Raw genomic sequence first — 23,425 nt, 5'->3', positions numbered from 1 at the left:
GTGTAATTTACCTCAGTTTGTAGTACACTAATTTTTTATTCTTCAACATTTAATCTACCACTAATCAGTGGCATACATGTAAGGTTTTATCCATATAAACTAATATATGTAAATTAAATGATCCTTTTTAGTGTTGATGTGGATTTATTTTGAACACTTGAACTTAAATGTTTATTGCATGGAGGGGTTATTATAGCTAGAAAGCGCAAAAGCCTGATATAGAATAATAGGTAAAAAAGAGGTATAATATTGAAGTAATCCCCGGTGATACCTAGTAACTTGGCGTCAATTATAGCCAGCTTAACCGAACCTACCTAAATACATTACATACCATACAAGTAAAGTCAAACTGGTTAACCAAGAAGCTTGGTTTCAAATATCCAATGGCGCTGTTTGATGGGATTAGATTTCAAGTAACACTGCACCCATGGCGGATTTCTAGCACCACCCATTATCGCCTCCCCATCTCTACTTACAGGTACTCCAAGCAATTTAATTACCTTCCGTTTCAGTGCATCAGTGGACGAACAATTGAAAAATTCCTCCTTCAGAAATGCAGCAACATCGAATTAAACTATATTCATGTGGAATGCATAATAATATGCTACTACTGGTAAACTAAATATTTTACAATATCAAAAGCGGTAGAAGCACCACTCCAAGTTTAACAAGCACAACAAGTAGGCATGTTCTGAAGGATTTCCAAAACCAACTTCCAAGATTGTCCTTTTCAAGTTGCTATGGCTCCAAAACAGCTAAAAAATTAACAATTTTCTTTCAATTTTAGGCAATGGCATCAGAGACTCAAAACATATACTTGGTTTTCTATTTTTCATTTTTTTTTCCTTCTAGATTCACATTTTAACTATTCAATGAAGACCATCATTAAAAACTTGCAATCATGATCTTAGTTTGCAATATTGAATTCAAGAGCACATGTAAAATGATTTACACCACAAAAGTCTAAAGGTTACCACAAGATTTTTAAATATGATGTGCTTACCCCATTTTCAGCATGAGCATAAGCATGGATTCGGGCAGTTGGATCCTCTAGGGTAAACCTAACCCTATAAGCTCCACAAGGAGCGCGGAAATCCTCAACTCGCCATGGAATTACAGCAACAAATCGTACTACACACCTGAAATTATTTGTTTCCTGGAAGGTTACCCAAGCAACAAATAAGCACAACTCCAGTCAAACATTATTCCCTAGTTTTAATATGCTTCCATAGCCTTCAAGCTAATTCTCATATGAAACCATAACACCTTCAAAAGGATAAAACCATTGAGCTTAGTCCTCTCTATCAAAAGGTGGCATTCTCACCAATTGCAGTAAAAAAAGAGAAGACAGCCATGTTGGTCATAAAAAAAAAAAAATGCCAATTAGAACTACTACAGCTATTAAACGGCCAAACCTGAAGCAACCAAAATATGTAGGCTACAAAGCCCAAACGAATTAATGAAGCAAAAAAGATTCAAATTTCAACCGAGTTCAAAACAAACTCAACTGGAGCCCACCTAATCTTGACAGACCAATAATGTAGGTGCTTGCGTGTGAGGGAAGAAAAGAGATTGCAGATGATTCAAAATTCAAAAAAAATTTCAAAGGTTTTGTGGTCTATTTTGGGCATTATCGGACCAAAAAGAGGTGGCCGGTAGAGTGAGGGAGAGGGTCCATCAATGTATAGTACATTTTGATTTTTTTTAAAAAATGCTGAAGGGTATAATACCTTTTTACAAGTGAGAACATCCATCAATGTAGAAAATGGTACATCAATGCGTTTAACCTCTGATCAAGGGCATAATCATCACTCATAAATTTCAATAACTGCATCTAGGAGATTGAATCAAATATACCAATAAATGAGAAATAAAAATAAATTATATTCACATGGAACCTGTGATTTTTGATGGCCATGGACAGCTCCAGTATGGCATCCGATCTAGTTCACCCAGTGATCGTTGATCACAATTGCTAACACATACACATATAGAAATAGAGTGAGATATTCAAAACTTCTGAAAAGAATTTCAATCAAAAGGGAATAAACAATCTATTTGTTTAACAAGGTCTACATGCAAAAAAATTCACCTCTGACGCTCAAATATGAGAATATCATCATTTGGCATATCTCGGATCATTGAAGATGATGTGAACACACCATACCATAATCCGTCATGCATTTTGCAGAATACATGAAAAAATTTCATCCATTGATCAACTTTTAGCAGCTGAAGTATATATGTTACGCAGTCTACATCAAGGATCACTCTTAGGATAGTTCCAACAGTAGGAAATGTACATAGCACATCTCTTGATGGAGGCAGAGGCTCGAAATGTAGAGGAAGTGGATTGTGCAGTTCATCTTCCAGCCTGTGGAGCATACTCATTAAGTGAAAAATCTGTTAGATTACAAATAAATAAATAACTAGACATAGCAAGCATCAATATTGTGCATGTGAAACTGAAAGCTGTTCAATTAGGCATAAATCATAAATGAAGTCAACTCTTTGATTGTAACAGAGTTAAAACTGTTGATAGACCAGATCTTAAGTTTAAGAAGATACAGTGCCCCAAAGGGGGTGAGGAATGCACGTGTTCCCCTATTGATGTAGTCCTCTTTTTATTTTATTTTATTTTATATTTTTACATCAAAGGAGTAACAAGTTAAAAAGAATTATAGTAACAGAAAACAGCTAACTCATCCAATACCTCACTTATTATGTATAAGTGTAAATGGCTATTTGAAGTTTTAAGTACTTGACTGAAAGTTGAAAAATATCGGTTGCTAGAAAATCTTTTGCCTAGAATCAGAACTATGGTAACTCATCGAGAAGGTCTAGATCCATACTATAGATACTTTGCCATAACAGAAGTTAAATACATAAATGCATAGTAGTGCAGCCCTTGGAGAAAATGTCAGTTTCTTTTGCTATGTAAATTTAAAATTTTGGAAAGTTTCACCTGTACTTTTAATAGTAATTTCTGGTAAGTGGCAATGCTAAGGTTCTAAAATTACCAAACTCCAAAATCAGTCTAACAGTCTCCCTCATTGGGCATTTAGCCTAGCTTGTGAAAGAGCATTTCTACTCTAAAACTGAAGTTGGGTGTTTTGCAATCTAACTTCTAACATTCACAGCCTATCACGAAGATAATTTGGGCTTTCCAGACTAGCTTGAAACTTCTCCAAAGTGTCTCTCAAAGGTAGCAACAAAGGGGTTTATTAATATTTTAGACCTCTATTTTACCCTTTACGCTTAATAGAAATAGAAAGAAATGTGCTTCATTAATAGGAGTCTATTTTGTGATGAATTAAAAACTGAGAGAACAATAATAACTAAAGTAAAATTATGATAGAAAGGCATCGGTTTAGTTATAGATACAAACCTAGAAGAAAGTAGTTTCTAAATCCATCTACCATCTCAATTTACCAATATAATAAGTCATACCTCAAAGTAAAATGTCACTAAAAAAATTACATAATAGCTTATAGTCGATGAGGATTGATATTCAGCCGAAAGTCCAGCACACCTTGCATAATGTAAACAATTAATTTCACAATTTTCATGGAATTTATTTATCCTCATTTGTAGTACTTATCTAGTGCATTTTATCCTTTTTTTCCTTATTCACAATTTGGAATGTAATCATACAAGTATTTCAGAACATTTAAAAAAAAAACATACTTCCACAAGCTGTCCCTTTTTTCTCTTTTTTTTCATCTGTTTATGGCATTTAAAAAATTTTCTTAAAAAAACAGTAAAACATCTTTCTACATTCTATAATGCTTCTGTATTTAACACCATCTTAGATTCTCTTTCACCAGTTTCTGAACAACTAAACTCAAATAACACTTTCTACAGCTGGACCAACCAGGCTATAGGAGTTCAAAATGATTATTTATTCTATTTTAAACGGACAAAATTATTTACATGTTGCTAAGGCAGTTTCCTATTTAAGACTCCAAAATCCAAATCTCTACACGACAGGGAATTAGTCTTTAAAATTTCCATAATATCTACATGATTCTATATTATAGTAGGTTTTGCATTAAGGAAATTACAAGTACGTTATAAAAGCAAGGATGCCTAACATTTTGCCCCCTTGCAATCTTTTTCTTTTCTCATCATTTTCTAAACCTCCGGAAATTATGTTTTTACAACCAGATGATTTTTCCCTTTACATGTATATATCAAATTTCAATAATGTTAACAAGTTACTCTCAGTAACCACAGAATGTAGCATCATATATAAATTAAGCCCAACACTGTTCAGCTAGGCAGCATAGCACCCACAACTTTCTTCCTCAATCGCTTCCCCGTACAACCCTAAACAAATCTTGCACCAATGATCAGACCAATTTATCCTATTAAATCTGTGATGTCCTAACTACCAAAGCATTCCAGAATATATTCTTCACTTTCAGCAAGCCAGACAGCCTTAGGCCTGACCCTTTCTACCTTTAATCAACCTAGTAAAGTCTACAGACTAAACTCTATCGCCCATTTATAGATCTCAAGAGACGTAATCTTCTTAATGCACGGACAGGATAGGGTATCACAGTGAATCAGAATAACTGGCTTCATGATAATACACCATAACTTAAGCTTCAAAATTTTCTTCTGAGAACTCTTGTAAATCATTAAAGAACTAACCGAAACTCTAACTACATGCATCTGCAAAAAATATAGCCAGCCAACCAACCGCCTGCTTTGCGGTAATTTAAGCTCAACACAACTTAAAGAAACAAATTTGTGAACCGCAATCCTCTTTTATCACAGCAGATATATAGCGTAATCTCAAGTTAAAAACAGTCATTACCATAAATGTGACTTAAGATTCTTAATAGCAAAGCAGAGCCTTTCCGATCATACAATAGAGATAACAAGCCAATGAGCTCCATACAAAGAGAAAGAAAAAACCACCCTTTCTGGAGAAACAACTGAGCTAACAAAATGCCACTCCCAAAAGATATAGAACACTGCACCTGTCAGTAGCCTCCTAATCATCTTTACCTATGCTAACTTTTCCTTTCAGCAGGAAAGACAATTTAATATGACCACAAAAGTCAATTGCAACTGATTGACGCAATGAAATCAAAGGCATTGAAGCGCGAACAAATGCTTGTTGATAGATCAGAATTTATATATAACCATGTGTCAACGATACCATGTAAAAAGTAGGAATGCTTCCACCAAATCCTAGCGTTTGCTTTACAGTTAAAGGCTTAAATAGAGGAGCAATTAAAAAGATACCAACTCACTTGTTATAAATACTGATAGGTGGAGCATCCGTTCCATCCCAAAGAAAGACCATCCACTTATCATTAGTAGTTTTGCTTATATGAAGTACCTTAGTAGGGCCAAACATTAAATATCAAGATGGATCAGCACACCTTGAAATAATCAAGCAGCATAAAAATATGATTACATTGGACACAGTTGAACATACCAAGTACATAAATATAACACATGAAAATCAAAGATACGGATCAATACCTTGCAAGCTAAATTTACACAAACCACTCGGTCTATCTCCCTCAACAATGAGAAATTTGGCACTAACAAGCATGAAAAAAAAAGGTGAAGCTTCATATGGGGTGATGGAAATGACCAGATATTTGGCATCATAATTAGAGGACAGAATCACAAAAAAAGAGGCACTGCACATGCATGACTTTTAAACTATATAAACATAGAACCAAAATGCCAATGCAATATTTTAGCATATACAAAATCAATAACTTGCAGTATTGAGATGTAATATATAGGTCTGTGTTGTGTGTCAGAACTCTTAGAAGTTAGAAAGGTATACTCTGGAACTGTCCTTTCCAAGTTAATTCCAAAAAGGTGGACTTACATGATAAACAGTACTGATTATAGAAGTTCCAGGAGAAGCTGGTGCAGTGTTAACTACCACTATGTTAAACTGTCAATCTAATCCTCATGTCCAGCCACGTTCAGCCCAGTACTTAAAAAAGTTAAGACGTCAAAAATTTGCTTCAAAAAGAAAAGGCAGAAGATAGGCCAATTGTCATTGCTCAGGCTTCTACAGCCCATTAACACTCAGGCCCACCCTGCAATCTTACTTTTATTACTCCTAATATATTAGGACAGAGACTCACTAAGCACTCTCTGCACGTTTATACCTAATGCATTTTAACTACCATCTAGTGCAGTGGTCTCTTCAACTACCACATGTTTCAAACCTTAGAGCACAAATTGAACTAAAATCAAGCTCTATTAAATTGTAGATGCAATCCTGAAGGGCTTCAAGAATCAAGGATGGGGGGAAGAAATCAACCTCAGTCTAGTGGATCACCTGTAAAAATGGTTGATTTTAAATAGGGAAAAACTTAAATTGAACACCAACCAGAAAAAGAAAATAAGCATGGGATCTAGAAATGAAAATTAACAATATGAAGTTTCTAAATTTTCTAACCAAAGCATGAGAATACAGTGGAACAAGCAGCTTCAGAAAAGAATATTACTCCAACCATATACTTTTGTTATAGGCATAGAGCACTCACATATAGATTGATATCAATTAAGAGATAATAACTATTAATACTTAATATGCATATAACCCACCAGTTAAAGGAGAAATATTGATCACACTAGCCAATAAAAAACATACCGTCAATGACCTCTGAACTTGCTAACCATTTTCTCATGCTTGCTATTATCTTTTCATCATGTTCTCTCTCATGAAATCTTAAAGAAACTTTATAAGGATGGAAATTATCACCATCTTTCCCATCATATAAAGCAAATGAAGAAAACTTGTTGTTGAATATAGCATATACATCTCCTTCATGAACTGTCATCTGTAGAAGGTAATTAACTTTTTCAAACTAGATTTATAAAACACCATTTATGGAAAATGAAAAACATGCATCTAGAAGGCAATACAATATTTACCTGATTGACCACTGTTCATACAACAGAAATACTTCATAAAATGCTAGACATTAAGACTCAACAAGGCCAAAGCCAATAAGCTTGAACTTTCAGGATAGTTCATTCTCACATGCAACCAAAGCCTCTTAACTACTAGCCATTAGACTAAAAAATCCTTCATGCCTCTATATGGTTATAAATAGACTGCAATCATGCAAGTCCAGTTGACATCAAGTTCAGTCATTCAATATTAAGGTCATAGTTCTTATCAATCACATATTATTTCAAGTCATTTTGAATCAAATCATGTCAGATCATATTGGGTTTGTGTTACTTCATAAATTAAGTTCTACAATCTTGCAAAAAAACAACTAAGGGACAAAATCATAAATATTATCATTTATATATAACACCATTTTAATTTAATAAATAAACTAAATCATATGCTATTACAATTAATCAGGAAAAATTATCACACAACTTAATTCACATAAAGTTCAATCAAAATAGTATTTAGTTGCCTTGGATTTAATTTTTTACAACTAATTCCTAAAGTGTTGAACACTTTTGGGCCATATATTTCTTCCTAAAATTTTTACCTATAACTCTTTGCATTTTTTCATAGTTATTTTCTTCTTTTTAAAGTGTGTGTATATATTACATGCTTTGAGATTAAATGTGACACATTTAATTTTACTTCACATATTTGGCTTGTACACCCTTCAAATAAACTTGGATCATTCCAGGTATCAAATCAATTCAAGTTCGGTTAAGTATCATTTTGTTCAAGTTAATTTAGATATCAGGTCATTTTACTTTTGGATTATTTCCAAATCAGATAATCTTATCTTGGATCAATTTGGCTTCAGAGTTAACTATTTTACTCAGTTTTGATTTATGATCAAGTTCAATTCAAGCAAGTTGAGTATGCAAGGTTTGCCACCTCTAGCAACATATTTTCATCAAAATGTATGTGATAGGCCTGTGTTTGACCAAATTGGAATCCAAGGAGCTTGTGCATTTGGGAAGTGTGCGGAGAAGGAAATTTTTTAATTTGAGTAGATGTAAGACGAGCTAACCTACAAGGTTATACTATCATGTAAGGGAGCACTCTCATATGCAAGCCCATTGACTCATGCAAGTGAAAGGGATAGCAAGGATTATGCATAAACCGCCTTATTTGTTTTATTACACTTTATTTATCAAAATTAAGGCAAAACGTTATACCACAAATTTAGAAGGCTCTAATATCAATCCAAAAATATGTCAACCTAAAAGCTCAGTTTAATAGTCAAAGACCCAAGAATAGGTTTATAATTTTATCTTCAACAACATAATCAAGAATCATTCTTATGGAGAACAAATTAAGAAAGACAACTCCATTTCAACAAAATGCAGGAGAGTAGATTTTGTTATACCTGTCGCAAATTCATATGTTGTAGATATAATGAATTGAACTTGATTTTAGTTTTCAATCAAATTAAAGCAACCAACAGAGTCTAGTCTACAAATTGAATTGTCGTAACTTTACATGCTTGCATAGTGAAATCTCAGTTAGAGGTTAATAAGTATGTGCATGAACTACAACTCAAAATAATATTCTTATAATCTAATAAAGAATCATATATAAGAAACGCATCAATACATTTTCACATTAAGTGAATATTCACCAAGGATTAGCCCTTTATACTGATTTCAAGCACCATGTGCTATTTGATGGCTAAATGATACCCTAAAAGCAACAGGGGGCACTCAAGACGGAGAGGGAGAGATATATGACTTCTAGCAGCAAATTATTCTCAGCCAGTTCAAAAATAAATAAGAGATGTAGTTGCTTTTATAGCAAGCTTCACAGGATGCATAAGAGAATCCTCAAGGTATCTACATTTAATTGCTGATGCAAATTATGCCCTTTAAAGCAAACATAACAGCATATACAAAAAGTAATTAAATGAGTTTATCTACAGCCAAGAAGATTAAACTTTAAACCTCACATGGCTAAGAATGTTAGACTAAATGTCTTTGTGACTCTGTCATTCAACAATAACATCTAAGAAAACGTGATCAAAATTAATCTCAGAAACAATTAAGAACGTTGTGGCAGTAAACAAATAGTTTGGTAAGATAAAAGATTTTACCCTTTTGGATGTCAAGGGCGAAAACGAAGTTTGATTCTTCAACAACTGAGAGCTCTTTTGTTCCATCCAAATATAAGTTTCTTTGGTAGTTAATAAGACAGTAATTTACAGCTATATTGGGTCTCATATCTAGGTTTTGGTAAATTTTCTCTCACTGAAGTAGGCCTTGATATTATTGTCAATGAGACCTTATCTTGATTCTAGTCGGGTAAACAGGATATTTCCAAGGTCAAAATTTTAAATCACTCTTAGTTCTAATCTAATGACAATCTTAGTCCAATTACGATCAGTTAACATTTGCTAAATACTTTAGACGTTCATTTTGGTAGAGTTGATTTTAAGAGATATTTGAGTTACTGATGAGTCATCCATGAAACTATTGTTTTAAGTGATCCAAGTTATATGCGGTGCTCTTTCTTTTTCTGTCAGTTATCTCATTTTTAGCTAATCTTTTCTTTTTCCTTCCTTCTTGCGTGAACTAATAGTCCAATATATAAGCAACAGAGTTTCTTCTTCCATGGTTGCAGACTTCCCCCATTCTAAAACCTAGCTGACTTCACAAATTGCTAAAACATTAGTGGTTAGATTTTTCTCAACTAGCCTTCCATTCACAATCACTTTATAATTGCAATCCCATAAATCCCCAGAAAAAAAAAAAGTTTTAAATCGTTTTATATCATAAGCAGCAAAATGCAGATTGAATTCGTAACAGATTTCAGAAAAGAATGTCAGTGCTCAAACTCCTAGAATCCTCAGTATTATACATCCATTCATGCTTAAGGCCACACTGTGTATATCATATGTGAAATTAGTTGAGAAATACACATTAGAACTATTCCAAATAACTAACTTGCTGTGAAAGCCCATACAAATTCAATTATAAGGTAATAAAGATGAATTATCGTGAGTGTTAGACTTGTCCGCTCACTTCTTCCTAATCTTCTTTCACTTGTTTAACTGAATTTATAATTTTTCAAAAAAGAAATTAAAGATGAAACACGAACTGACCAAACACAAGTAATATTAAGGAGGGCAAGAAATAACACTCTGGAATTATCAGAGTATACCGTGACACGTGAAAGTTGAATAATATCTCCAACAGATGCAACAAGAGGAAGACCGTCGATTTCTTGAGCAAATACATGCACAGGAACCCAGAACTCGGAATGTGACTCGTCAATTACTTTTAGCTTACAAAAATAATCTGCAAACAAAACAGAAATTCTGGCTAAGCAAAATAAGTTCAGAACGATCAGAAAATACGATCAAGAAGATTAGAAACAAGAAAAAGAAAAAAGAAAGAATTTAAGTTCCGCATCTATATAACTTTCATAAAGAAATAGTGAGGTACTCGGACGAGTATGGAAGCAACGAGGTGAGTAGAAAGAGTTATCATATTAGAACAGAAGGTAGGCAACAAGAGAGCAAAAAAGAGGAAAGAAAAGGTGGTGGGTACCGGTGCCTTTGGTTCGCTGGGGCAGAGTGAAGTCAAGAATGACGGCAAATAGGTTAACTTTCTGGTTAATGCAAGTAATGGCGTCCTTTAGCATAAGAAACTGGTAATCACCCATCTCTCCAATCCCTCTCTGAATCTCTGCTGCTATTTGAGTGATTTGTTTAATGGTTCAAGGAAGGCGGGGTTGTGTATTTGTGTTGGGAGTGAAGAGGCAGCATGGGTGATGGGCCAACTACCACATTAATTGCTGGGTCTGGCATTTATTAGTCCTGATTTAGGGCTTAAATTAAAATGAAGGAAGCTGAGGGTTTGGGCCTTCATGCATGTTGTCTCTTTTTGTTGAGCCTTTCCCCTTATTGTTATTGGTCCACTCTAGCAACTTGTGTTGGGTTTGTGAAAAGGCTTAATTAATTGAATATGTAATATATACCATTCATTTATGCTTTTGGGTGGAATAAGATAAATTCTATTTTATTTTGGGGAATTTTATTATTATTTTATAAAAAATATATATAACATGCCCGATCAAGTTAAGTATAAATTTAATTTTTATTAGATTCAAGAAAATCATATCAAGATCAACTTAAATTAAGAATATATCAAATCAAAATCGATCGTGAATAAGCATTGTTTAGTTCAGTTATCATCTCTAATTGACGCATGTACATTTTTTTCTCTTTTTTTTATTAAATTTCAAATTTGACTCTTTTATTGGTTTATATTATATAAAAGATCAAATTTCAATTTAATCATTATATTATACTTAAATTTAAGATCTAATTTATATATATATATATATATATACATATTTTACATAAGTTGTTACCTTAACATTTATAATGTTATTAGTTAATCTAAATACTTTATTCTAATTTTAAAATTGTTAACACTATTGAAATTCTCTAAACCTTATTTGACATGTTTCCATGATTTTTTCTTTACCTTATTAACATAATTCTAATTCTTTTATTGTTTTAATTATATAAAATGGTCAAATTTTAATTTCAGTCATTATACTACATACAAATTTGAGATTTAATTTAACTTTACATTTAACATAACGTATATAAATGTCACTAGGTAATCTGAATTATTTATTTGATTAAAATGCTGAATTGCTAATATCATTGAATTTCTTTATTAAATTTAATTCAAATTTATTAAAATGTCGTGAATTTTTATTTTAATTTTAGAATGTGACACTAATAAATTAAAAATATATTAATAATTGAAGGTCAATTTTAAATTTAAAAATATTTAAGATTAGATAAAAACATATCTCATTAAAAATTGAATTTTTAAAATTTTTACACTAATAATTTTAAAGTTGTTCGATTGTTTGTGATATTTCTCCAAGTAATTCAATTCAACAAATTGATTTTTGAATTTGAAAAATTTTCATCTAAATTCAATTACTATCACGTACTGGACAAGCGAGATTACGATTGGTCGGTGACTTAAATGAGTGTAACCGGTTGTTGTAATAGAAAAACCCATTCGCATTAAAAGTGATTAACAGAGTAAATCCTGAATCGGACCCAAAAAACCGACAGAATCCAAATTCCAAAACTCACCAAGGACCCGGGAATGGAGAACAAGCCTCGACATGACCCGAACCCGGATTCAAATCGACCCGAAGAACCAGAGCTCGACCTCTACACCATACCGAGCTACTCCAGTAAGTTCCTTCTTTCTAATTGATTAATCAATATTCCCCTTCTCCAAAACCCTAACGAAAAATCTCATTTCTTCTTCTTCTTCTTCTTAGGTTGGTTTGCTTGGAACGATATTCACGAAACAGAGAGGCAAGCATTGAAAGAATTCTTCGAAGGCAGCTCAATCTCAAGAACCCCTAAAATCTACAAGGAGTACAGGGATTTCATCATCAACAAATACAGGGAAGACCCTTCTCGCCGCCTCACTTTCACCGAAATCCGCAAATCCCTCATCGGAGACGTCACTTTACTCCACAAGGTCTTCCGCTTCTTGGAAACCTGGGGTTTGATCAACTTCCTCGCCCCGCCTCCACCCCACGAAGGTTCCGAGAACGATGATAGGGTCCGGGTCGAAAACGGGGCCCCGAATGGAGTCCGGGTCGTCGCTACTCCTAATTCGTTGCGGCCGCTTTCGGCGCCGGTCGTTAAGGGTAAGAACAGTGGTGGTGGGGTTGAAGAGAGTGGAGTCAAGTTGCCTCCCCTGGCTTCATATTCTGATGTTTTTGGTGATTTGAAGAGACTACATTGTGGTAGTTGTGGAGATAATTGTCATTCTGGGTACCATGAATATAAAAAGGTAATTCATTTTTTAAAATTTGAAAGATTCTTTTTGCGTTTAAATTTTGTTTGGAATTGTTTTTATCTGTGAATTATCCCAATGAACAATGGTTTGCTTATAGATAATTTTTGCTTAGCATTTAATATAACGTTTCTCCAGGTAACTGGTTTTATAGGTGTAATCATACGTTTCTTGTTCCAGACTTAAAGTCTTTTGTACAAGCTTTTTATTTGTTAGATTCTTATCAAATTCATGTTTGATTTGGGACACTGTAGCTTGGTTATTTGGGTGCCAATGTGTCTGGATGTATATATATGTATTCTGTGTTCGTTGTTGTAATTACCTGCACAAAGCTGAAGGCATGTAGTCGACTTGATTGTGTTGTGAAGTTGAGTGATATATGTTTTAATGCATCTGCAGGATACTTTCATAGTTTGCGATAAATGCTTCAAAAATGGAAATTATGGCGAGGACAAGTCTATGGATGATTTCGAGTTGAAAGATTGCCGTGAGAAGAGTGCTGCCAATGGTACTGTGTGGACCGAAGCAGAAACTCTTCTTCTTTTGGATTCTGTTCTGAAACATGGAGATGACTGGGATCTTGTTGCTCAAAATGTTCAAACCAAGTCTAAACTTGATTGTATTACAAAGCTCATTGAGCTGCCTTTTGGGGAGTCTTTGATAGATTCTGCCAAGGGAAGGGGCAATTCCAGCGGTACAAGTATGAGCATGAATGGCATAAAACCAGTTGTTGTTCCTTCATCTGAGGATCAAGAGAATATTATAAACGAGGATCAAGGTTATGATGGTGCAAATGAGAACGAAAAGAATGGGGATTCTGAGAATCAAGAGCCTCCTTTGAAGAAAAAACGCACTGCTTCCACTTCAGATGCTGATAGTTCTCTCATGAAGCAGGTAAAATTGTACCAGGCTATGTTACTTATACATGATGCCTCCATTTTATCCAAATTTATGCTTTTCTCATATATTATAAGTTTGTTGCATGTATAAAGACAAGCATTCTTTAAAGATTTTGGTTATACATTAATTGATTGTGTTTTCTACAGGTTGCTCGCATCTCTACCATGGTTGGGCCTCAAATCACTGCTGCTGCAGCTGAAGCTGCAGTTGCGATGCTTTCTGATGAAATGTCTTGTCCGAGGGAAATTTTTTATGGTGATCATATTGATTTAACTAATGGGTCGCTATCTCCTTCAATTTATCAGCAAGAAAGGTTGTTTAAAAGTTAATACTGTTATTCTTATTTTTCTTTCCCTTTGCAGCTAAATTTACTGTTAGGTTTTTTTACATCAGTATGGTGTTTTGAAGTATTCGATCTCTTACATGTTTTAGAGCTCATAATACAGAAGAGTCAGAGATAAAGGAGAGGTCTAATCCATCAGGTATATATACATTTGAGTACAGTATTACAACATCATTTGGTGGTTTTGGCTGAAGAACCAAATTATGTGATCAAAAGTAGATATTGTTCATATTCCTTCTACTGAATTATTGCCAGCGTGTTCATTTATCACTCAGCACATAGACATCGTTTCTTTAATATTTCAATGTTTTCGATTTGTGCTCTACTTTTTATCTTTTGCACATTCATAGCCGGAGTCCTTTCATTCCTAATCATCATCATAATTTGTAAGAAAATAGACTCTCTTGCAGAATCTCAAGAGACACATCCGAAGAAGAGTGACATACCTTTACCATTGCGAATTAGAGCGGCAGTTGCAACAGGTCTTGGAGCAGCAGCTGCTCATGCCAAATTATTAGCTGTGCAGGAAGAGAAGGAGATTGAACATTTAGTTGCAACCATAATCGAAGCACAAGTGGGTTGAAGTTTCTGTTTTCACTTAATGTTTATCATGAAGCTATTTGATTTATCCTTAAAGTCATGCTTAATATTTTGTCCTTTCCTTGAATACAGTTAAAGAAATTGAACTCCAAAATCAAGCATTGTGAAGATGCGGAGCTTCTAATGGAGAAGGAATATGCTGCAATCGAGGGACTTAAGGAGTATATCCTTGGAGAGCGGATTAATATCTTACGAACAACGTATAACACTGGTACATCCAAATTGTTAGAGCACAGTTCTGTACAATCACAAACCAGCAACTTAGGTTAACGTGTTTTATAGGTCAGGGTAGTGAAGCAAGAGATGCCATTAACATCAGAATTTAGGGTTTTTAGTTAATGCTTTTGATTAGTATCTTTAGAACCTCGTTTTAATATCCATGCAATTACATCTCTTCCCTCTATTGTTGTTAGTAGGAGTTAAGGGCAATTAAATAACGGCATTTGTAACATTTGCATGATAAAGATTCATTGTTTCAATGTTTTGGTAGAAATTGAAGTAGCTTTGCATTTTCTGGTCATGTTTCTTTTGCATTTAGCAATGTTTTGAGTTCAAGTTTCAACATTTGTAACATGTTTGCTTATTTCCGAACTACGCCCTCTTCGGATATCGGGTAAGCTTTGATTTGTTTATTGTGTTTTCGAACTGGTTAGCTTCCATTCTTCCGGTGACGAGTGTTCCATGTCTGTTAAACTGCAAATAGTATCAAACAATAGCTTCGGTCGATCCAAGGGCCTTATAATTACTACTTTTATAATCTTTAACGCTGAAAACCTGCATTTTAGAATTGAATTGAGAAGAGGGATTTGAATCTCAAACGCATAAATTGCGTGATAATGGACCTTAAAAGAATTGAAGTTGGTTCAGTTTATGATAACAACGTAACAATTGACATTTTAAGTGTGATCAAGACATGAATTCACACTATACATAACTAAGATCATTTCTTGGAAAACAGTGGGCCACTAGTAATTCTAAAACAATATAATACTTTCAGTCACAACCCCAATATTTTCTCACATGCATAAAATAAGTAGACTTTTACTACAATTAAAAAGTACTCGATGTGTTGATTAATATTTTTATTTTTAAGTGCATCATACTATACTTATTATTCTAAGCTGCAATATCAGAATTAAAAGAAAAGAGAGTCCACGTTTTCCACATATTGTAAAAATAAAATAAAATCAGACATATATGTAAACATTTACCAAGTTTTACCATCTTTAAAGTGAATCTTACCAACCTCTTTTGTATTACCATTTACTTACGTTTTTTAATAAATAATTATTTCTATTTTTGAAATAACGTTTTACCAACTTTATATGCAATTCAGGAGTATGAAACTTGACCACATTTATTCCCATAAAAAAACAATTTAATCCTTTCAACCACAACCCCGAATCTTGGACAACATTATAATCTTAGCATGTAAAAAGAAAGTGAATCTTTGAATCCTTATCTATGCGATTTTAATCTATTTCATCCTCGAAACCTTAGTAGTCCTCTTATCCTCTATATATATATATATATATATATGATTTTTACCATCTTCAAAAGTTTACAGAGATTTTAAATAATTTCAATCAATGGAGCATCAACCATCCAAAAGAGTTACTCGCTTGTAGAATAAAATTGGGAAGGAAATAATTTATGATTCTCTTCGTATTATTTTAGGTAATTAAATTGGAACTGTATAATTTAAGAGTAAAATTGTGTTTTTTATAACATGATAACCTACCAAGTGCCATTAATTTATTGTGACAAATGACTAAAATTTAACTATGCCACATTGACTGATTAAGTTTTAACTCGATTGGCATGGGTATTGTTACCTGTAAAGGAGGATGTGAGTTTGAATGCACTGAAACACATTATCCTTCTATTTATGAGTTGGGGAAGGGCTATGAATAGTTTTAGGTATTATGTAAAAGAGAACATATATGATCAAAACCTATAATTAATGAAATCATTATATATATATATATATATAAACTAAGCCACGTTGGGTTACATTCCCTAATTGTAACATGAATAATTATTATTAAAATTTTTTAAGTAATTGGTAATTAAAAAAAAGTTAGTAAGATTCATTTCAGAAATTGTTGGTAAGGCTTAAGTAAGTGTTTATAAATAAGTCTAAATTTTTTATAATATATAAAAAATATGGACAACTGTATCTGTTGAGGTAAGTTTTTGAAGTGAGTGGTTAAATGCTAATGAAAATACGGCTGCTTGTGGTCAATGTTAGGGAGTTGAAAAGTGTTCTACAAGGGTATAATATAATATTAAAAAATAAATATTTAAAAAAAGAGAGACGCGTAACGCTTTATAAGGCTACTTACGAAATAAAAAGAGTACAATTATGGAATAAAAAGAATACATTATCAGTGCACCAAATATTAATCCATTTAATTATTATATTATTTTCTTAAATTTATTAATAATTTTTTACTTGTGTTGTGAGCATGGCATAATTTAGCTAAAATAACACGTATTGGGTGTTGTAATTATTTATTTATTTAATTTTTAAATAATCTCATTATAAGTTTTGATAATATCTGCTCTTTTTGATAATAGGAGGATAATGTGCTTCAACACACTCAAACAAACGTCTTCCAGTATTGAAAGCAATGCTCATGCCAATCGAGCTAATACTCAATCAACGGGTGTTGTACATACAGATGCAATGTAGGACAACTTTAACTTATATTACAAAATTATAATTGAAAATTTTATTACAGACTATGCGTGTAAAAGTTACATATTTAGAACATATGGATGTGTTTATAAATAACATATAACAAAAAAATTGAAATGTAAGATTTGAAACTAGTAATAACAATAATACATATGCAATATGTATGAAATTAAAATAAAAAATAATTTAACTTGTGAGTAAAAAGAAATTAAAATAGTTAAATACATCAAACTAAGGATATTAAAAGCACTCCAATCGTTTATCATACCATAGTCATTTTTCTTGAGTTGGTATTGAATTAACTTGTGATACTAACTCAATCGACGACAATATTAATAAAATAATAACATACCCATGATGTGAATGAAAATAATTATATAATATATTTATTAAGAATTCAAATAAAAACTAAATGTTATTTTAGTTAATAGTAAAGTTGGGAGAGTGTTCAAATTTCATTTTTTTAGATTTTAAATAAAACTAATATTTATTAATTTGTTAAATATTTTAATAATTTAATAAGTGAGTTGAGATAAATACAGGTTTGGTTTTGGTAGGAACTAACAGGTACTGATTTCAACACAATTGGCTTATAAATATAATCAACTATCCTTCCCCAGTAGTTCCTTAATGCAATGTGTTGCAGCTAGCGTCTTCCCATCCCTGAGTTTCTGCATCTGCCTCAGCTCAGCACTGCCCTATAGTTTTCAACTTCAATTACCAGTTTTTCTCTTTTAATACAAAAATATCCCAATTAACTGCGCCCAAATTTTAAATTGGAATTCATTCACCTTTTCTTTATCTTTTTTCGCACTGAAAGAAAGCAAATATTCTGTTCAAACAAAAGACATGGGCGGTGCAACTTTTTTACCTGTCCAACTTTGGTCATTTTTGTGGCCCTAATTTCTTTTATCTTTTTTCTTTTAAATTTTTACATGGAAATTTCATTTTTTATAAATGGTATTATATAAAAAATATTAATAACTATAATCAGGATTTTAATAAGGATTTTACTCTAAATGGGGCGGAACTTGGCTTTAGTCCTATTTCTCAATACTAGACATCTTAATTTGTACTTTCCGTTTTTCATAAGATTGAACTCATTAATAATAGAATTTGTTGAAAATTCTCGAGCTATCTCTTTTTTTATGTATGTTTCCAAGTAAGTTGAAAGAAAATCATCCTCCATTCTATTACAAAGCTTGTCTTCACAATTTTCATGGCTAAAAATACTCGTCTGGTTGTTGCAATAGACACGAAAATAGTTAGCACAAGACGAATAATTCTATCAAAAAGACTCTTCTTAGCGGAGGAAGATAATTTCTTAACAAGACATACAAATCAAAATACAAGAAAATCACTAACCTAATATGTATAGGTATGAGCCAAATCAATTAATTCTAAAATTTGACTCTAAAATTCATATTGTGCCTCTAAATTTAGTCTTTTAAGGTCAATCATACCTTAATATTTGATTATTATTAAAGTTATATAATTAAAAATTAAAAATAATTTGTTAATATAAAGTATAACCTTATGGCTTAAGACAATTTGACCAAAAGAAACGAATATTATACAATATAGACGTCAAACCTAAAATACATGATAATTTATATATAATATCCGAAAATTTCAAGTTAATCGCAAACACAAATATATATATATATAAACACAGTACCATTATATAGCTAGTGCTAGTTGCATGCTTGCTGAAATTAAGATATGTATGTATATTAAAAACCAGAGGAGTGATTGACTCAATTTCATATAAACTAAAAACTATACCGATAACAGAACAAACAAAGCAGCTAGCAGCTCCAGTAAGTTACAGAAAAGATAGTATAACTCATAGGCTGATTGGATTTGGGATAAATGTGGGATATTATAAAAAATTTCATATATTTGAATGATGACGTAAACTGCATCTAATTAAGTAATAATCCGGCAGCTTCAAGCCTTCTTTGCCTGTTGACTCTTGCAATGAAATCATCGGCTCTTTTCTCCAAATCCTCAGTAGGCAAAACCAGCTCATGATATTTTCCCTCTGAACCATTATTTCCCTTGTTTACTTCTCTAATCTCCTCAACCACGCAAATCGCCTTCACCTTTTCTTCCGAATAATATTGCTTCATTTTCATCTCTTTTTTCACTTCCACCACCGATCCATCGTTTCCGAGGCTTCCACTTGGATGATCAACATAGTACACTCCCCCAGAACCTGAAAAATAAGCAAAAATCTTGGATTCTCCAATGAGAACCACAACGATGAGGTTCCCTACAAAGAACAGTAGTTTAGGGTTGTACATGATTGAACCCATTTTTGGTAATGAAATGAAGAGAAAGTTCTTCAAGTAAGGGAGCCAAAAAGGGGTAGAACAGAAGACACAACAAGTCACTGCTATGCATGAATAGAGTAAAAGCTTGTCCAGAAGCTGCTGCTTCTTACACTTCTTGGATTGCTTGATGGCTTGAAACTTTAGCATTAGGTTAGGATCCATTTTCAATTGGGACTGCGGGGGGTTGAAGGGACTTTTATTATTAAAAAAAAGAGGAGCTCACTTCATTGTTTTTCTGGTTTTTTTTCCTTTAAAAAAGAGGTGAATTTTCATGGAACTGACCCTAAACACATTGGAATTACTGGATTATATAAGTGGGGAAAAGGAAGTAAATTTGGGCAAGATTTCCACATGTTTCCATATCTTCTTTTTTGCTTTTCTATAATGGGAATTTTCTTTCTGAAAAGCTGTTAGAGATTTATTAGTGTTTAAGGACCTATTTTAGTAGGATATGCATGATACGTGTATGTTCATACACGAATATTTTTATATTTATATTTAGACATGTATCGTATTTTAAGATAAAAGAAAATGAAGAGCTAGAATATGATTTTCAATCTTCCATAGTTTCTTAGAATAAAAGGAAATCTGCCTATTCCCTTGGATGATTCAAGTACGGAAAATTTGGTTTATTTTCCATTTAAATTTGCTTAAACCTTATGAAAATGAAATCACAGTCCACCTAAAAAGCATTCACCCTTTCATTTCCATTCCAATGCTGACACAATATTTAGCTTTTCCTTCAATAATTTTACTAGTAGAGAGCACGTTGTCCACCACAACTCTGAAAGCAACCTCATGGCAATTAGCGGATATATCCATATATATCAATACTCTTTTTAACTTTTTTTTTATATTTTTTTATTTGTATTTGATGCACAACTAGGATTTAAATTTATATATTTTCAATGAATCATATAACGCCTGTTATATATATATGATTTCATTGTAAGGGAGTTTTTTAAACTTGAAAATCGAAAAAAAAGTTGGAAAAGTGGGGCAGATTCTCCAATTAACTTTACTGATATGATAAAAGGACTGTTGATGTGGTATTGTGTATTATTAGATGGATGAGAAATATGGATAAACAGGGAAACATGGGTGCTTAATTCGGTGATTAACAGTTGTCAGAGAACAGAATACTGTAAAGTTGATTCCTTCATCTTCTTTTCAACACCTGCCATAGACCCAAACATCCTATTTTCTGAGATTATATAATATAATCATAAATAAATGCTCATATTCAACCAATACCTGCAGTCTGCATGGTAATAATTTTCGTAGTAAATAACAAGTTAGTTAAACCAAGTGTGGCCCTGCTTACTTTTTTTTTTTTTTTGACAGAATGATCAAAGCATCGTTGATGCTTTAAAATTCGAGCAATTATTCTTCAGTTCTTTTACATCCTTTTCCTTTATTCTTTCGAGACCAATTGTCAAAGCTATCATACTTGATTACATATGATTGAAAAATGTTTACACAATTAAACTTAACAATCAAATTAAGATTTAAGCCGAAGGGTTCTATTAGACGACCAACTCCAAAAAAACACTAACAAAAATAGTGTGGGATACTTAAGAATGAAGTGATGATGATGTACATGGTTTCCTCGCCACAGGTGTTTCTATTAATTACTTCAATTTGGCCTAAAAATGGTACACCTGACTCATTGCTCAACTCAGATTTTTGTCTTAATATTTATTTATCAACAAGTTGGAGTGAGGTGCATTAATATTTTTTAGTCTTAATTAAAAGAGGCTTTTTCCTTCTTCTTATGTTTAATAAATAAATGATAATAAAGCAAACTTAAGATTTCTTATGGTGTAGGGAATACATGAAACTGGTGGGTTTAATAGAACTATGGGAATGAGATGGGATCGGATCCGACAGGCACAGAAAAAGTACAAAAAGATGTCGAAATTTAAACTTGGAAACTCACTTTGATGCTTGAATCAAGTGAACCATACATGAAACTTCTTTCATAAAGTTTGGCTGCTATTTATTTAGTTTTCTTATTCACACATTAAAACAATGACCTATATCTATAAAATAATATGTTTTCTACAAGCTTGCGAGAGTGGGTTTTAAAGTGTAACATCTTCTTCCCAATTAAGAAAGGGAAAACCCTTCAAAGTTGGGGAAACATATAAGGAATGCATGTATTGGATGTGTAGAGAGAGATGGGCTGAAAGGTTAAAAGAAAATGGAAGCAATGTGGGGAAGGGAATTTACAGGCTGCAATACAGAAAGCCAATTGTTGTTTATAATCCAACTTCACGTTTTATGCATATGAAAGCAGCGCTGGAGCGCCCTTTACCAGACATGGATTTGGGATTTTTTTTTTTTTAAATATCCATAATTATCATTCACATGAAGATACAATCTGTGTTCATGGGCTGGATCGGGTTTGAGTCGCACTTAAGTATAATATTAATGTATTTTTTACATACGTAAGTCTGGTCCGGCCTGAAATATAAGTTTAAAATTTTGTTCAAACCTACTTATATTTGTAAATAGTTAATTCAAACCTATTTTAACTTCACTCATATTATTTATAAAAAATATATATTTAGATTATTTCTAATTTAATATTTAATATTTTTAGTGTTTGTTTATAGTAGTATATAAGATTACCACAAAATTAATTTTTATGAGTTATAAAATTATATAATACATAAAAATAAGTATTGTTCGGCAAAATTGACAATACAAATTACTAGATATAGATATTCAACTTAATTTTCTAACGGGGCTTTTCCATCTTTATTACTAACCTCTATAGTTACTAATATAATGCTTTTGATTGAGTTGGTACAATGAGTTAATCGGATGTCAATTCAAGTATAAAAATTTTAAAATATCATTTAAAAAAATAAATTAGTATTGTTGCATTGATAGTTATGTTTTTTAATTGTTTAATTATATAAAATGTTTAAAAGACACTATTTAAAAACATGTTGATTGAGTTTTAGCTCAGTTGGTATCAGCGTTATTGCTAGTGTAGGAGGATGTGGATTCGAGTGTGTTAAAGCGCATTATCCTTCTATTTAAGGATTAAAGAAGAACTGTGAGTAGTTCTAGGTTTTGTATTTAAAAAAAAAACACAATGGTAAAGGTTGAACTAGAGGTGTTCATGGCTAGGACCGAGCCGAACTTATACATAATATTGACACACTTTATACTTGTGCAAACTTGACCCAATAAAATACATGGACTTAAAATTTTGCCCAAGCCTACTTATATAGTTAGTCCAAACCCATTTTAAGCCTACTATATTATTTTTTAAAATTTTGGGATACTTATATTATTTTTAGTTTAATATTTAATAATCTAAAATATATATTATAGCAATTTGAAGTTACAGTTATAGAATGTAATCCAATGTAACCATTTGTCAGCATAAATTATTGACACGTGACATGTTACCATGTTATCGACTAACTAAAATTAAGAAACAAATCTTTAAAATCATATAATGATAGTTAAGGGTGATTTTGCATGACTACTGGTGAAGAAATTAATAACATATAACGTAAATTAATGGTATTTTTTATATTTTTATTCCTAACAAATGTTACAACAATTTTTCAGTTTGACAAAAAACAAAATTTATACCAACTCTAACAAATTTTTAATTTCTCGATTTGAGTTCTCCTTTAACTCTTTACTCAGGCCTAAATTAGTGGCAATATTTTAATTGCTAACATTTGTTTTCAAATTACTTTATAAATATTTCTTAATTAGTGCTGAATATTG

The 23,425-nt window shown here is 32.2% G+C and overlaps 3 protein-coding genes across 7 annotated transcripts; 1 reads left to right on the top strand and 2 right to left on the bottom strand.

Moving 5' to 3' along the window:
- Nucleotides 1-219: 219 nt before the first annotated feature.
- On the bottom strand, nt 220-10,669 carry LOC105764805 (protection of telomeres protein 1b). 2 transcript variants are annotated; one of them, XM_012583563.2, is made up of 10 exons: nt 10,495-10,669; nt 10,106-10,242; nt 6,638-6,827; nt 5,500-5,561; nt 5,265-5,353; nt 2,093-2,374; nt 1,899-1,975; nt 1,731-1,789; nt 1,004-1,156; nt 220-545 (listed from the first exon to the last, which is right to left on the bottom strand). In XM_012583563.2, exons 1-10 carry the CDS (start codon nt 10,607-10,609, stop codon nt 354-356), a joined length of 1,356 nt encoding a protein of 451 aa, XP_012439017.1. In that variant the 5' UTR covers nt 10,610-10,669; the 3' UTR covers nt 220-353. The 2 variants fall into 2 exon arrangements, with proteins under 2 accessions (XP_012439017.1, XP_052480625.1); XM_052624665.1 differs by lacking the exons at nt 5,500-5,561; nt 6,638-6,827.
- A 1,340-nt stretch (nt 10,670-12,009) lies between these two features.
- Nucleotides 12,010-15,152, top strand: LOC105764803 (SWI/SNF complex subunit SWI3A). Of its 4 annotated transcripts, none has more exons than XM_012583562.2 (7): nt 12,010-12,172; nt 12,263-12,786; nt 13,189-13,683; nt 13,836-14,002; nt 14,122-14,171; nt 14,443-14,606; nt 14,705-15,152. In XM_012583562.2, exons 1-7 carry the CDS (start codon nt 12,082-12,084, stop codon nt 14,900-14,902), a joined length of 1,689 nt encoding a protein of 562 aa, XP_012439016.1. In that variant the 5' UTR covers nt 12,010-12,081; the 3' UTR covers nt 14,903-15,152. The 4 variants fall into 4 exon arrangements, 2 of the variants coding, with proteins under 2 accessions (XP_012439016.1, XP_012439015.1); XM_012583561.2 differs by having other exon boundaries at nt 14,431-14,606; XR_008192017.1 differs by lacking the exon at nt 14,705-15,152 and having other exon boundaries at nt 13,836-13,944; nt 14,052-14,171; nt 14,443-14,541.
- Nucleotides 15,153-19,062: 3,910 nt separating this feature from the next.
- On the bottom strand, nt 19,063-19,980 carry LOC105764802 (uncharacterized). The gene has a single exon (XM_012583560.2). The coding sequence runs from the start codon at nt 19,829-19,831 to the stop codon at nt 19,259-19,261; it is 573 nt and encodes a 190-aa protein (XP_012439014.1). The 5' UTR covers nt 19,832-19,980; the 3' UTR covers nt 19,063-19,258.
- Between the last annotated feature and the right edge of the window lie 3,445 nt (nt 19,981-23,425).

The sequence above is a fragment of the Gossypium raimondii genome, chromosome 12 (assembly GCF_025698545.1).
Source record: "Gossypium raimondii isolate GPD5lz chromosome 12, ASM2569854v1, whole genome shotgun sequence".
Lineage (NCBI taxonomy): Eukaryota > Viridiplantae > Streptophyta > Magnoliopsida > Malvales > Malvaceae > Gossypium > Gossypium raimondii.
This window is presented reverse-complemented; position numbering and strand designations above follow the sequence as displayed.

What these genes read in the sequence shown, in the direction of transcription:
- LOC105764805 (XM_012583563.2), bottom strand. Translation starts at nt 10,609, where the DNA reads ATGGGTGATTACCAGTTTCTTATGCTAAAGGACGCCATTACTTGCATT. An exon ending in GTGTAAATTTAGCTTGCAAG is followed by an intron (nt 5,354 to 5,499) that starts GTATTGATCCGT and finishes GGCCCTACTAAG; the next exon opens with GTACTTCATATAAGCAAAAC. An exon ending in ATGGCCATCAAAAATCACAG is followed by an intron (nt 1,790 to 1,898) that starts GTTCCATGTGAA and finishes GCCCTTGATCAG; the next exon opens with AGGTTAAACGCATTGATGTA.
- LOC105764803 (XM_012583561.2), top strand. Translation starts at nt 12,082, where the DNA reads ATGGAGAACAAGCCTCGACATGACCCGAACCCGGATTCAAATCGACCC. An exon ending in TCAATTTATCAGCAAGAAAG is followed by an intron (nt 14,003 to 14,121) that starts GTTGTTTAAAAG and finishes TACATGTTTTAG; the next exon opens with AGCTCATAATACAGAAGAGT. An exon ending in CAACCATAATCGAAGCACAA is followed by an intron (nt 14,607 to 14,704) that starts GTGGGTTGAAGT and finishes CCTTGAATACAG; the next exon opens with TTAAAGAAATTGAACTCCAA.
- LOC105764802 (XM_012583560.2), bottom strand. Translation starts at nt 19,831, where the DNA reads ATGGATCCTAACCTAATGCTAAAGTTTCAAGCCATCAAGCAATCCAAG.